Source organism: Diabrotica undecimpunctata, chromosome 1 (genome assembly GCF_040954645.1).
Source record: "Diabrotica undecimpunctata isolate CICGRU chromosome 1, icDiaUnde3, whole genome shotgun sequence".
NCBI classification, from domain to species: Eukaryota; Metazoa; Arthropoda; class Insecta; order Coleoptera; family Chrysomelidae; genus Diabrotica; species Diabrotica undecimpunctata.
In genome coordinates this window covers 34,695,386-34,710,340 of record NC_092803.1, presented here as the reverse complement: position 1 = coordinate 34,710,340, position 14,955 = coordinate 34,695,386, and the positions used below count along the sequence as shown (strand labels likewise).

General features: G+C 34.9%; 1 protein-coding gene across 2 annotated transcripts in view; it reads right to left on the bottom strand.

Moving 5' to 3' along the window:
• The window catches only part of LOC140447634 (tumor necrosis factor alpha-induced protein 8-like protein), a 97,703-nt gene that overhangs the window by 41,576 nt on the left and 41,172 nt on the right, over nt 1–14,955 (bottom strand). For both annotated transcript variants that reach the window (XM_072540397.1, XM_072540404.1), the window contains one exon: nt 3,814–3,932. In XM_072540397.1, the coding sequence (XP_072396498.1) occupies nt 3,814–3,886 (73 nt within the window). In that variant the 5' untranslated portion in view covers nt 3,887–3,932. Of the gene's footprint in view, nt 1–3,813; nt 3,933–14,955 lie in introns of those variants that run through there.

The following is a 14,955-nucleotide window of genomic DNA, read 5'->3' as shown; positions in this document are numbered from 1 at the left end:
TAATATGTATTTAAATTTTTCTTCATTTTGTTGTTTCAACAAAAATATAATCATTCAAGACCGGTCCTGCTGGAGATCCCTTTTGAATATCTCTATTGTATTTTATTATTATTCAACAAGGTGATTCCCCCATAGCATCGTTCACTGTACTGTGAGTGATGGTGCGGCGATCAGGTGGCTCAGGGGATTCCCAAGTTGATCTTGTGTGATTCCAGCATACGGGGCTTCTTCTTTCTCGTCTCTGCATCCTGTGTTTCAACGGAGCGGAACGATAGTGCAGGCAGTGAAGACAGAGATGCAATGATGTCCAGACCAAGTACTTCTTCTAATCCCCAATCATCTCAACTAGTAGCTTAAAATCGAAAAAGACGCAAAACTGAAAGTTCTGTGGAATCCTTTCTTATCAAAACAAGTACAAACCAAAAGGGGGCTATAGACAGGAAAATAGCAGGTTATAAATTTACTACAAATTCGGCGTTTAAACATGTTGATCATCGACAGTTTATTCGTCTCATAGAAGAACTTCGACCTGGTTACAAGCCACCTAGTCGAAGAGATATAAGCGGACACTTGCTTGACAATATTTATGATAAGGAAATGCAAAAATTTCGCGATTTTATACAAAATTAAGTTGTTTGCTTAGGTTTTGATGGTTAGTTGAATATCCCTAATGATCCCATAGTATGTGTTAGAGTTACAACAAAGTCTGGTGAAGTTTATTTATGGGAAACTTTTTATACGTCAGGCCTGATTAATTTGATTCAATTTCATATGATAGCATTAAGAAGTGTGAGGGCGAATTGAAATGCAAAGTTCGCTCAATAGTTATAGATATGTATGAAATACAATGTGCGATTGTCTGGAATCTTATATTAAAGCTTGGCCAACATTGCTTAAAATTTGTGAAGAACCATAGACAAAGATATGCAGGCTAAAGTAGGGAATGTAGGAATTAAAAGAAGTCTGTCCATTTCTGTAGCACTTGATACAGTACAAAATAATAAATGTACAATCAGTGACTCTGTACGTGTATGGAAGGAGCTTGAAAACAAGTTCAGAAATATTGGCAATGAGGAGTGTATAAGAAAATTCGAAAGTCGGTATGAAATGGAAATGACAGAAGCACATTTTTTATCGTATCTGCTTGACCCAAGGGAAAAATCTCCTAACTTAGATTTAACACAGGAAGAGACATCAAAAGTACTAGACTTCGCAAAAGAAAAGTATCCCGAAATTGACGTTTTACCAATAATTATGAAGTTTCAGGCAAAAAGTGTACCTTTTCAGAAACATTTTTTTGAAAACAATGTCACTTCAAAAGTGACACCGATTAAGTGATGGAAAAACCACAAAAATATTGACACTAACACCATTAATGTTATTGAACAACTTCACACAGCCCATGCGTCTTCATCTGGTGCTCAAAAGAATTTTTTCTTCCTTTGGGCTAGTGCAGTCGAAACTTTGAAACAGGTTGGGTTCAGAAAATCCTCCAAATTGGTTTTTTTATTTAAAGTGTTTAATACATCTGCTTAAAATGAAGATAAATTATATTTTTGTGTTTTCAATCTTAATTATTTTGAATATTTTTACGTTTGATGTTTTTATTGTAAATAAAAATAAAAGTTGTCTTGATCATTGTTTCCATTGTTTACTATTATTTTATAAATATTTCATTCATTTAGTCAAGAATTTAGACTTATATTACTTTGTATCAAATAAACCTGGTTTAAACCAAATAAACCTGATTTAAACCAAAAAACCTGTTTTTTTGTTATTTTTTAAACCTTGGTTTCCTTGAAGAGGCCCAGGCCTAAACAAGGTTCAAACGTTCTTGTCATGTCAACCTTGGTTTTTGCCAACCCTGCTATGCGGTTACCAAACGTTTCTTTCAATAAATCAATTGTAGCATGATATGTGTGACATGTTGAGCCGTCTTATTGAAACCCAAGCTCCTACACATCATGGTTGTTCAATTGAGGGAAAAAAAAGTCAGTAATCATGGCTCTATAGCGGTCATCACTGACTAACATTCTGGCCAGCGTCGTTTTTGAAAAAGTACGGGCCAATGATTCTCAGCCCACAAAACACATCAAACAGTCAGCTTTTCTAGATGTAAGGTTTTCTCAAAATACACTTGAGGATTATCTTCACACCAAATACGGCAGTTTTGTTTGTTGACATAGCCATTCAACCAAAACTGAGCTTCATCGCTAAACAAAAGTCGCTTATGAAAATCTCATTTTGGACCCACTCACAGAATCTACGCCTTGTTAGGTGAACGTGTAGCTTCAACTCTTGCACGAGTTGGATTTTGTAATCACGCAAACCAAGATCTTTTCGCAAAATCTTCCATAAAGTGGATGGCCACACATGATAACTGCTGGGCATGATGGCGGATAGACTTATTCGGGTCGTCCTCCTTGCTACGCTCTACATCAGCAACAATTTCTTCTGTACGCACTGTACGACGTGGTGCGAAAACGTCCAGGGTTAATCGAATTAATTGCTCTGATGGACGATTATGTTGACCATAAAATGGACGTACTGCGCGATACGTATTTCGAACAGAATAATGATTTTCAAAAATAAATTTGCACAATTTGGAAGCGTTGTTCAGGCGTCAGTCTATTCATGCTGAAATGCCAAACCAAACTTGATAAAAATGATAAAAAAACAGAAGATGCAAGGTGAAGAAAGAAAATTAAATTTTATAAGATAATGGCAGCACCGGTTTAACATATGGTAATCAAACTTGGACGGTGCAAAAACACGAAAGTAGTCAGCCGAAATGAAATTTTTAACTTGACTAACATCTTAGTTAGACTCCCAGCATTATTAATACCTTTAGTCATTCTTTTTATGTTAAAAACGTTACAATAGTTACAATTTCTTCCTTGATAGATGCTTCTTCATTATCGTTTTGTTTTACGCTACTTCATCTGGTAGTTATATTTGTTGGCTTTGATTTTGATGTTCCAAGTTTAATATATTTTCGAAATGTTTGGCTGACCTTTCTAATTTTTAATCAATTCCGCATAATTCATTCCAAAGTCTTAAATACACAAGGAGAAAAGCCATATCATCACCCAATGGGGTACTATGACGTAGAAATATCAATCGATAAAATAAGAGAAAGAATCGAAAGGACCGTAGTCAAAAGTATTATTAAGTATAGCTCAAAGGTATAAATATGCTAGACGATACTAAAATATACTATTGGAGGGCAGCAGCAGGAAGGTAAAGAAGGTACAATTTACAAACATCACAGTACGAGAAATTATGAAAATAAAGCATGCTATAAATAGATGCTATAATGCTTATATGGTTTGGTCATGTACAAAAAATGGAAAATAAAAGAATGCCCAAAAAAGTTATTGAGTTAAAGCCAGGGGGAAGTAGGGACAAGTACGAAGACAAAGAAATAAAAGACAAAAGCCTGATTGGAATGGCGATCGGCAGTCGCAAGATGTCGTTGTGTCCAATTTATCTGGTGAGTTGGTGGAATAAAATCCGTTAGTGGTATGTAAAAGTAATAAACGCCAAAGGCTGAATTTGCTAATTTAAAACAGTCTACAAATAGATACGCCTCTGTTTAAGTTTTTTGTTCTATATTGAAAGGAAACTCACAATAAAACATTCTGTACATTAACGTTTTTTTTGAAGATGTTGATTCGCGTTGACCGGCGTCACTAGTCGAGATCAGAGACACTGCCGATGACTGTCGTTAAAACGGTCTTTAACTTAATAACCAGAGTTCAAAGATAACACGCCACGAAACTACTCTCAGCGATAGCCATATATAATACTTACATAGACAATTACTACATTCTGTTGCGACGTATTGATAAATTATCCAACTTTCCAGCTCCAGCATGGTGGTCATTTTTAGGCAAGAATATCGGCAGTGAGGTAATTTAGTTTTAGACCATCTGAAACAAAAAAAAACGTTTATTAATGCAAAAAAATACTTTTTATGACAAATATCATAATCTTTAAAATTAAAGATTATCATAAAATCATAAAACTTTAATTGTCAGAAGCCAAGATTTTGTTTTAATAAATGCCTTCATTTACTTTCTGATATTATAGTTGACCTATTCTACATCGAGTTTTGGTTTGTAATATATACATTCTGAAGGAAAGTTTGCTGGAACCTATGAGATTCTGTCTTTCCTTGCTACTGTAATATAACATGTAAATATTTCTTCTAAATGGAATATTAGCCGCATTCTTACGTTTCTTACTGCAAGTGATTTATTGGCTATTTCGCGACACACTGTATGGTTCGGCGGCTCTAAATTTAGTTCTTAAACTTAATCTTTTTATTTTATTTTATTATTTTTTCGTTCACCTTTATATGTAGTTAGTTTTAATTTGGTTTACAGTCAAACAATATATTCTAGCTGATCCTATTGTAAATATTGCAATAGGATTAGCTAAAATATTAATTTTACTATATTTTATAGAGACAGAGGTCCTCGTCGAGGGGGACGAGTATGCATCTATTTAGCAAATTACTAATACTTTTTCCATCAGTGACAAAACAATTGACGTACCAAGTATAGAAATTATTCACTTACTTATTATTTTATTATCAATAATTTTTTTATATTTAATATAGTTTGCATATACCTGACCTCCGGATACAGTACTTACTCAGGACGATATACTTATTGGCAAACTCCATTGTTATTGGAGACTTTTTAATTTTCCAGAGATTAGCTGGCCCATTATTTAAAAAACTGATACTATCAATTCCCAACAGTTGTTTAAAAACTTTATTAGGAACTAAAATTTAATACAACTGATAACTGAAACTACAAGGTTTAGAGCCAACAATAATCCTTCAATTTTAGACTTATTTTCCCAAATAATCAATTAATTTCTACACTTAACTGTCCTTTGCTGTGGGTCTTTCTCACCACTCGCTTATTACTGTTCACATTCAATTTAGTTTAACACCGCTTTGCAAAAATAATTTCGTAACGTATGCCAGACTGATTTCTTCAGTTCTCTCCCATATACACTGGCAATTTAATTTTTTTAATCACTCAGATCCATCGTCAATGTGGGACTTTTTTTCTCATACAGTTATTACAACAATTTCTGATCATACAACCGAATGGCAACTATACAGAAATCGACTAAAACCTTGGATTAACCTCTCAGCTACCCGCTTAGTTCGACATAAGCGAAAGCTTTGGCGAACATATAAACTCACTGGTTCCCTTGATGATTTTCTCGCTCACCGTAATTTTTCTAGCCGAGTCCAACAATCGTTGCTAAGGTTAAGAACAGAATTTGAAGAATCTATCATTGCAAGTGATAATAATAAAAAGTTTATCGGTACTTTCGCAGATCTTTATCTTTTAGAAAAGTCTCCATACCATTACTTCAAAAAGCTGACGAGTCTGTATTTTACCATTCCTTTAACAAAGTATCCACGTTTCCCTAAAACTCTTGACAATATTTCCTTCACCACCGGATGCAATTAAACATCATTTGTGGAAACTAAGCAATAATTCATCACCTGGATTAGACGGACCATATCCATTACAATTAATGTTTCTTTTAATTTAAGGTTCTCTCCCATCGTCCTGGAAATTGGCTTCGGTTAGTCCTATATTCAAGAAGGGAAATAAACTTGATTGCAATAATTATCGTGCAATTAGCCTGGTTCTTATTGTCAGCAAGGTCATGGAATCAATTATTTCGGAAGCCATCTCTGAGTTTCTCCTTCAAGAAAATGTCATCCCTCACCAACAGCATGGTTTTATCAACGGTCGTTCAACGATCACAAACTTTCTTCATTGTGTAAACGATTGGTCATCATCTTTAATTAATTGAAATCTTGTTGATGTAGTCTACTTAGACTTCTCCAAAGCTTTCGACCGCGTTCCCAAGCATCGATTACTAGTTAAATTGGATCACTATGGTATCCGTGGAAAGCTAAACATTTAGATTCAAAATTTTGTATCCGACTGTATTGTTTTTTGATGACTGGAAACAAGTCTTGCTTTCGGAGAAACTGCGAGTCAGTGTGAATCCATCATATGAAGGTAAAAGTTTGGAGAAGAGAAGGTTTGTTGATTTTAAGATCTCTACAAGAGTTTTGTAGATTATAAGATGATCGCCTAATCGATTCCTTCAATCTGATGATTAATTTTTTACGGATCGCACAAACGTGTCATATATCATTTTTTTCACTTAATTTCATTCTTCTGTTTCAAAATATTATATAGAGTGTTCAAAAATGTCCTCCGTTGTTAATTTAACAGTATTCTAAACGATGGTAGAATGCGTCTATTATATTTTTCCATATTTCTCTAGGAGTTAATATGGATTCAGCGATAATTCTTAGCCTTGAGTCTGCAAAACTTGTTGGTTTAGTTTTATAAATTCTCCTTTTAAAGTCATCATCATTAACATCTTTGGCTCGACAATCCTTTGTAGGTCCTGGCCTGCTCTAAGATTTGTCGACACTTTGCTTCTTCTTTCTATAGGTGTTCCTGTCGTTAGATTTTTAGCAATCATATTGTCAATCATTCGTATTATGTGTCCGACCCATCTAAGTCGCTGAATTTTAATGAACGTGACGACATATGGTTCATTAAAGAGTTGGTATAATTCGAAATTATATCTTTTGCGCCACTGCCCTTGATCGTTTACAGCTCCAAATATTTTGCAAAGCATCTTACGCTGGAATATTCCTAAAAGCCTTTCATCTTTCTTCGTTCGAATCTATGTTTCCGCCCTATGTGTAAGAACCGGCCTCAGCAGTGTTTTGTATAAAATAATTTTAGTTTTTCTTTAGATATTTCTTGAGTGGAATTGTTTTTGGAGTCCATAGTATGCCCTATTTGTAAGATTTATTCATCTTTTAAATCTTTCGCTTGTTTTGTCAGTAGTAGTCACTAGCAAACCAAGGTATGTGAAGCTGTAGCCACGTTCAAAGATATGACTTTTCTGTTCTCTTTTCCTTTTCAAGTATCTTGATAGAAATAATCTTCAGGATTCAAATTGGGTAAACGAGGAGGCCATCCAATACTACCTAATCTACCAATCCACCGTCCGAGAAATGTCTGATTTAAATAACGCTAAATATTTACACCAAAATTAGCTAGAGCTAAGCTCGAGCTAAAACCATATCTCTATAAAAAAAACAGCCCAATTAACTGAGTACATACTATACCCGATCATAGATTTAGCTTTGTAGTATTTGAGTAAGGTTTTCACGTATCCAGTGTGGATTTAGCTCACTTCAATACCCTAAATTTTGGCGATTTTATGCCCACACAGTGTAAATATTGCTTCGTCGAAAAAACATATCTTGTTAACGAAGTTCTCGTCAATTACAATTTTATTCATCATTGCCTCACTAAACTGTAATTTAAGGTCGTAGTCATCTTCATTTAATTCTTGCAACAACTGAATTTTGTAGGGCTTAAATGAATTCCACGTGAAATGTAATATACGCAAGACTAAAGAATGACCTGACATGGAATGAATGAATCAGGCATATAGAAGACTCCAAGGACGAAGCACGAGACAAACAGAGGAAGAGTATAGGCAGCTCAGAGAACTAGAGAACTATAAGGCACAAGCAGAAACGCGAAAGTTCTACAAGAGGATTAACTAGAACAGGAAAGAATTCAAACCTAGATTATCAATCGTTAGAAATAGAACAGGGGAGATCCTTGGTGATCAGGACCAGATACTAGAAAGATGGGCAGAAACTTCGACGAAAGGCTAAATATAAGAGGTGAGACAGGGCTCCACGAATTTGAAATCCAACTTGAGGTCCTTGACGAAGAAAGAGAGAAAGATAACATCCCAACAGGGGTAGAAGTCATCCAAGCTATACAAAAATTGAAAGAAAACAAAGTTCCTGGGGCAGATGGCATTCCTTCAGAACTTTTAAAGCATGACAAAAAACCTGACATACTGTATATGTAGATTGGTAGAACTGATCTGGAAGCAAATAAAGTTGCCGGAAGACTAGAATGTAGGTATAATTGTACCTATCCATAAGAAAGGAGATCAAACAGTATGTGACAACTACAGAGGAATAACTCTCCTAAACGTACCATACAAAATATTGGCATATATTCTTTACGACCGACTATCGGGATATTGTGAAGACATAATAAGTAAATATCAGTGTGGGTTTCGTAAAGAAAGATCAACGACCGATCAAATATTCTTTCTAAGGCAAGCTCTTGAAAAAACATATGGGTATGACATTGATACTCATCACCTTTTTGTCGATTTTAGATGGGCCTATGAAAGTGTTGAAATAGACGCACTGTACAAGGCCATGATAGAATTCAACATACCAGTACACTTGATAAAATTGGTGAAAGCGACCCTCTCAACAGTCGAGTGTAAAGTTAGAATGCAGCACGGAGTTTCCAGAACGTTCCAGTCTCAGATAGGACTTAGACCAGGAGACAGCCTATCATGCCTTCTATTCAATATTGCACTAGAGAAAGCGATAAGAGAATCTGGAATAACGACCAGAGGAACTACTATTAATTGCAGCGTACAATTATGCGATGACATCGACATTATTGCAAGAAGAAATGCGGACGTGGTCGAATCATTCAAGGCGCTTGAAGCAGCAACAAAAAAGAATGGGACTAGAGGTTAACACTAGTAGGACAAAGAATATGAAAGTATCAAATTATATACAAGCAGCATAATCCGAAGATCTAACGATCGGAACATATACTTTCGAAGGAGTAAGAGAGTTTATATACCTAGGCTCACAAATTAATCAGAATAATGCAGTAAGTGCAGAAATTAAGGCTGTTTTATCGGTGCATCAAAACCTAGGGACAGTGTTTTCTCTGTTATTTAATGACAAAATGTCTCGAAATTTGGACACGTTATTCGAAATTATGTTGCCTTTAAACTGATGGTTTTACTTTTTTTATTTTTTTGAAACTTCTGTTGAAAAATTGGAATATACTGTTTAACGTTCTATTATAACCAAACTTTTTACGCCCATCACTCAAAAGAGTTTTTTTTTCTGTAATCGCTGATTTTTGTTTCACCTTTCTGTGTCCAGTAATAATCGAGAAAAGCGTGTTCCAACTTTAAAGAAAATTGCTAAAAAATACTGAAATCTAATAGTGAAACGTGTTACTCATCATTGGGCTTAGTTTCATCGTTATCGCCTTCATGGCGTCAAATCTCATGAACGTACGGTCAGTTAGTTCGTGTTAAAACTAATTTGAATGGAGAATAATGTATTTGTTGTCATTAAACTACCCGTCGGCCGGCGGCACTGAGTAAAGATGGTCTCGCGTAAGCAGTGTAGAAAAGTAAGTGATACGCTCATTTCAAATCACAGTTGGCTTGAACTGCTAAAACAGCCTTAACAGACGGAAATATCTGGCAAATAGAGCCTATTATAAATTAAAAAAAAATTTACAACAACCCTAGTTACAAAAAGAACGAAACTAGTGATATACAGAACTCTTATCAAGCCCATCCTCACCTACGCGTCGGAAACATGGACGATGACAAAGAGCGATGAAGAACGTTTAAGATGCTTTGAACGTAAAATCCTCCGCCATATCTATGGAGGAGCACAAGAGGGCGGATTATGGCGTAGACGCTATAATTTCGAACTTTACCGCCTGTACGACAAAGCTGATATTATTACGTCCATCAAAATAAACCGGCTGCGGTGGTTAGGTTACAGAGAGAGAATGAATGAGATGGAGCCGCCAAAACATATTTATAACCAAAGAATAGATGGAGTGAGTAGGAGAGGCAGACCCCGAGCACGATTTAAGGATTAGGTTGAGGAAGACTTGAGAATGTTGGGAGTACGAAACTGGAAAGCCAAGGCGAAGAATAGGAGAGAATGGAGACTTATCCTTGAGCAGGCCAAGACTCACCATGGGTTGTGGACCCAATGATGATGATGATGAAAGAATGGCCTACATCATGTAATTGTACAGCTCTGAGTGAGGTTGTTTGTGGATCTTCAATGAATCTCTGCATTAAATTTAAAGTTTTATTGTAAGTTATAACACTTTTTGGTCTACTTGTTCGAATGCCATCTTGTACTCAAGTTCTTTCAAAGCGCTTTAAAATTTTTTGTACCGTCGCGTCGCATATGGATAGGAAAATGGTTTGGAAAAGTATCATTGACCAAGTTAGCTACTACACTAAAAGATCTTTTTCTATCTTCGTAGACCATTATCATTAAAACAGTAACTCTCCCTTTTTCGCTAAAAACTGTCTTTATTGTAGAGGTTTAAAAAACACATAAAACAACTGAGCTTTAGTTATTAATATAATTTGTTTTACAAAACTTTTCAATAAACGTCAAGCTATTATTAGTTCTTTCAATTAATGTCAAAATCACAGCATTCTACATTATTACTGAATTATTGCAAAACTACTTGGCACTGAGAAGTTTTATTTATCTAAGATCTTCCTGACTAGATAAAATACTACGTGTTACATATCGTCGGTGCAATGCGACACCCACGAATGTGCAAAATTTTCATTTTTCACCTAAGTACACCACTAATAATGTCCCATTCATTCCTACACTCCGCCGCAACCACGAATGTAATTGAAGACTAGGAGATGGCGGGAATGAAATGCGCACTTTCACGAAAGTCAGTCTGTATTGATCATTTGCAATGCGCGCATCGCGTATGTACCACTTCGTGCTTGTGGCAGAGTAGTGATGAAGTTAAACTACGACGTGCGTATCGCGAAAGTGACACTTACGTGTTTGTGGCGGTGTGAATTTTGGATTTAGTTTACATTCGTTGTATTGTTTCTACTAGACATTTCTCAGTTTTGTGTGTAAAAATAAACGCCCACACGGCTAAAATATTTGAAAACTTGAGACAGTCACGTCTGGATTCAGCAAAAGAAAATGAACATAAGGTAGGTAGATGTTAACATGCCCTTATGGAAATAACATTTTGGTGATTGGCTGGTAGAAATAAGAATTTCGGAGGCAAGATTGCAGAATAACGTATCATTAAAAAAAAATTGCAGTTAACGCAAAAGCTAAATTTTTTCGAGGGCAATCGCATAAAAAAAATAGTTTTTACAAGTTCCGCTTGCAAAAGAAATGTAATACGGAAAAAAATAATTTCTTATTTTTTTTGCAAAATTTTCCAAAAAAATATAGGAGGTACTGCACTTTAGCCGTCCATTTGGAAACTAGTTTTACTGTAAAGTTTGCTCTTTTTTTAGTATTTGAAAGGCCAGATTGATTTGACTAATGTAGGTTTTTTTTCTACTAGATACCAAAGAAAATTAATGAAGAATGCAATACTAAACAAAAAAATGGACCCGGAACATCAGACGTTTCTGCTTCTATACCAAATAATGAAAAAATACTGTGTCCATCGATTTCAGAGAACCAACTAGAAGGTACTGCCATTTTATCATACATTTTTACATTACTGATAAGTACAACAAAGAATTTGTTTTAGCGCAATCTTTAGTAGAGACTATTGGTAGCTCCAGTAGGGAACCGACCTTCGATTGCGAACTGGCTTCAAACAAGAGAAGCCTTTCTGACTCTTCATCAGATAACTATAATCCCGAAGAGGACTCAACTTCTAGCAGTTCTTCCTGCTCTTCTTGTTCGAGCTCTAGCGATTCAACATCAGAATCAGAGGATCAAAATGAAATAACGGACAATAAATTTAGTAAGTTATTTAGAAAGGTGTGACGCTAACTTACAATTATTCTAAACCTATTTTTCTTTCTTTTAAGGTGGGGGCCCTAAGAGGAAGAAGAAAAACATAAACGCTTGGAAGAAAAACATAAGGAAACAAAAAAGATTAAAAGGAGAGTCTTATGTTTGTTCTAGAAGTAAAGAGAGACCAGCACGTCCCATGTTGCCATCCCCGTGTTCTAGTAAAGCAAACCACAAATGTGATACTTTAATCAACGAGGAACACCGACGCAAAATTTATAATGAATTCCGCCAAATGATTTCGGTGGATGATCAACGAGTTTTCTTAAATAGTCATATTGATAAACAAAAGAAAAAGAGAATCACTAGAAACATTGAAAATTCAAGAAGAACGTATACCATGAATTACTCGTTTACTGTCAATGGGGAAAAAAGGCAAGTATGCCGGGCCTTTTTTATGGCTACACTGAATGTAACAGATGCATTTATGCGCGGAGCTGTCGCAAAGCTTTCTTCTAGCGGCATAGTTGAAAAAGAAAATCGCGGAAAACATGTCCCACATAATAAATTGAAAGATGATGATGAACTGCTGATTCGTGAGCACATTCTATCATTTCCAGTGGTGGAGTCGCATTACTGTAGGACCTCTAGTACCAAAAGGTATTTGGATTCTGCACTAAACGTCTCTATTATGCACAAATTGTATAAATTAAAGTGCTCAGAATTAAATGTCCATCCAGTTTCTTTCGAAAAATATCGACGAGTGTTAAGAACTTGGGGGTTCCATAAACCCAAAAAAGACCACTGTAAAAAGTGCTTAAAATATACGAATTTGACAGAGGAGGAAAAAATAACACACCTACAGGCTCATCACGAACACATGCTAAGGAAGCAATTAGCTCGTGAGGCTAGAGACGAAGACAAAGAAATTTCAAAGAATAATCCAGAGGTACTATCGTTTAACTTTGACCTCGAAGCAGTGCTTACGACTCCAAGGGGTCCAACAGGACAAATATTTTACCTACGAAAATTGGCTATTTACAACCTGACTCTCTACAACTTAGGGAATCAGGACGGAATCTGTTACCTTTGGGACGAAACCCAAGGAAAAAGGGGGTCAAACGAGATATCCTCGTGTATTTACAATTACATTATCAATCAATCAACCATTACTGAGGTTCGAATGATGTCGGACGGGTGTGACGGGCAACAAAGAAATTCACATTTTGCTGCTATGTGCTTGAAACTTCTTACGGATCATACTAATTTAAAAACGATTGATCACAAGTTTTTTGAAACAGGGCATACCGAGATGGAGTGTGATTCACTCCACTCGAAAATCGAACAAAAATCAAAATATGTCCCTGTTTATTCACCAGAAGGTTGGGCTCAGATAATAAGAAATGCTCGAAAACATCCACGTTCCATTTGAAGTCAGATTCATAATGTTTGATGACGTCTTTGATTTCAAGTCCTTTGGAATACAGAACTATAAATTGAACCAAATTCCTTGGCAACAAGTTTGCTGGTTACGATACATTAAAACCGATGCCATGGTGACAATGTCCTATAAAAAAAATTTTGGAGATGAATTTCAACAAGTAAACTGCATGAAAAATCGTGGTCGACCCAACAACGTTGACTTGAAGAAAGTTTATGATAAGTAGTTGCCAATTGCGATTGCTAAATATAAAGATCTGCAGAAAATGTGTAATGATTTAACAATTCCAAAGAACTATCATAACTTTTATAATGCTATAAATGCCGATAAAAATATAAAGGACAATTTACCGGAGCCAAATGAAAGCGATGATTCAGACGAGAATTAAATTATTCTAAAAAAATATGAAGTCTTTTACTAAGTATGTTATTACTTCTATCTTTTTTATTGTTATTATTTTTCATTATTAGAAGGTACTTTTTGTTCCACTTTTACCATAATAAAGGTTGATATAATTTCACGTATATGCATTTTATTACAAAAACTACAATGCCGCAATCACGAATGTAACTTTTTCCGAAAAATAATGGATATTTTCGAAAATCTCTGATAATATTTCTAAAATATAACCATAACATCTGATATTAAAAGTACAAAAAAAGTGTCGCATTAAATCCTGAATTTTGTCAACTAATTGAAAGTGTAAAAGTTGAATATCTCCCAACGCTCATTTTGCACATTAGTGGGTGTGGCATTGCACCGACGATATGGTTTAACTTGTATTAAAGTGAGGAGTAAAATAATAATACAATATACAGAGTATTGTATTTAAAAAACTGGTAAAGTGGTAAATTTGGCAACATTTCTAGCATAATATATGAAATCTCCATATTATTGCGGAATAGACGTATCCCGGTTTTTGTACAATTCGGACCATCATTTTAAGAGATAACCACGCGTTTCCAGACATTCGGTCAACTCTGTATAATGATTTTAATATGATGATCTAAAGTGACACATTATAAATGTAATATTGTAAAATAATGTATAAATTAATAAACGATTAGAATAATTCACGATAAAACAATTGTCAATGCATTATTATTAAATTCCTGTTCACAACTTTTTTAAATATCCATAATAAAATTCTTCTTTTTAGTACATAATGAAAATTATTTGTATATTTTTTAATCGTTTAAAGCTGTTAAAGCCAACTCTGTTCGATGATAAAATGTGCATAATAGCAGAACATATAAACGGAAACGCCGGCACTGTTTCAATCAATCAAAACATGATGTGAAAGAACTCACTGTGCCATAGCACCAGGCACAAGCCACACCAAAATAGTACAGTCATTTACCAATCTTTCGTGTAATGACATACTAAAATATTAAAATAGAAAGGAAAGATAAAATAACATGTGTTTTCATTTTCAGACATGTATTTGTACTGAAGAAGCCCTCTTCAGTTTGGATATAATTTTATAAAATGTCTGAATGAAAATCAGAAAGAAATGCTTGTTTTGGAGATTTTGACAAAGTGTTTGACAGTGTACGTCATGATAAGTTGGGAGAAGTTTTTCAGAGTAAAAATATAAAAATATAATTCTTCTCAGAGACTTTTTTAATGTGTAACCTACTGTTTTGTTTTAGGCACGTCGAGAATTATTGCATGTAATTCGAGACAAACCTGACAGTCTGAAGTGATATTTTATTGCAATTATATTAGAAAAGAAGACTTTTGTTTTTACTTACTGTTTTATAAACTATTTTAAACTGGTTTATTTAAAAATAAATAATAGTCATTCAAATTGTAATTGAATGAACAG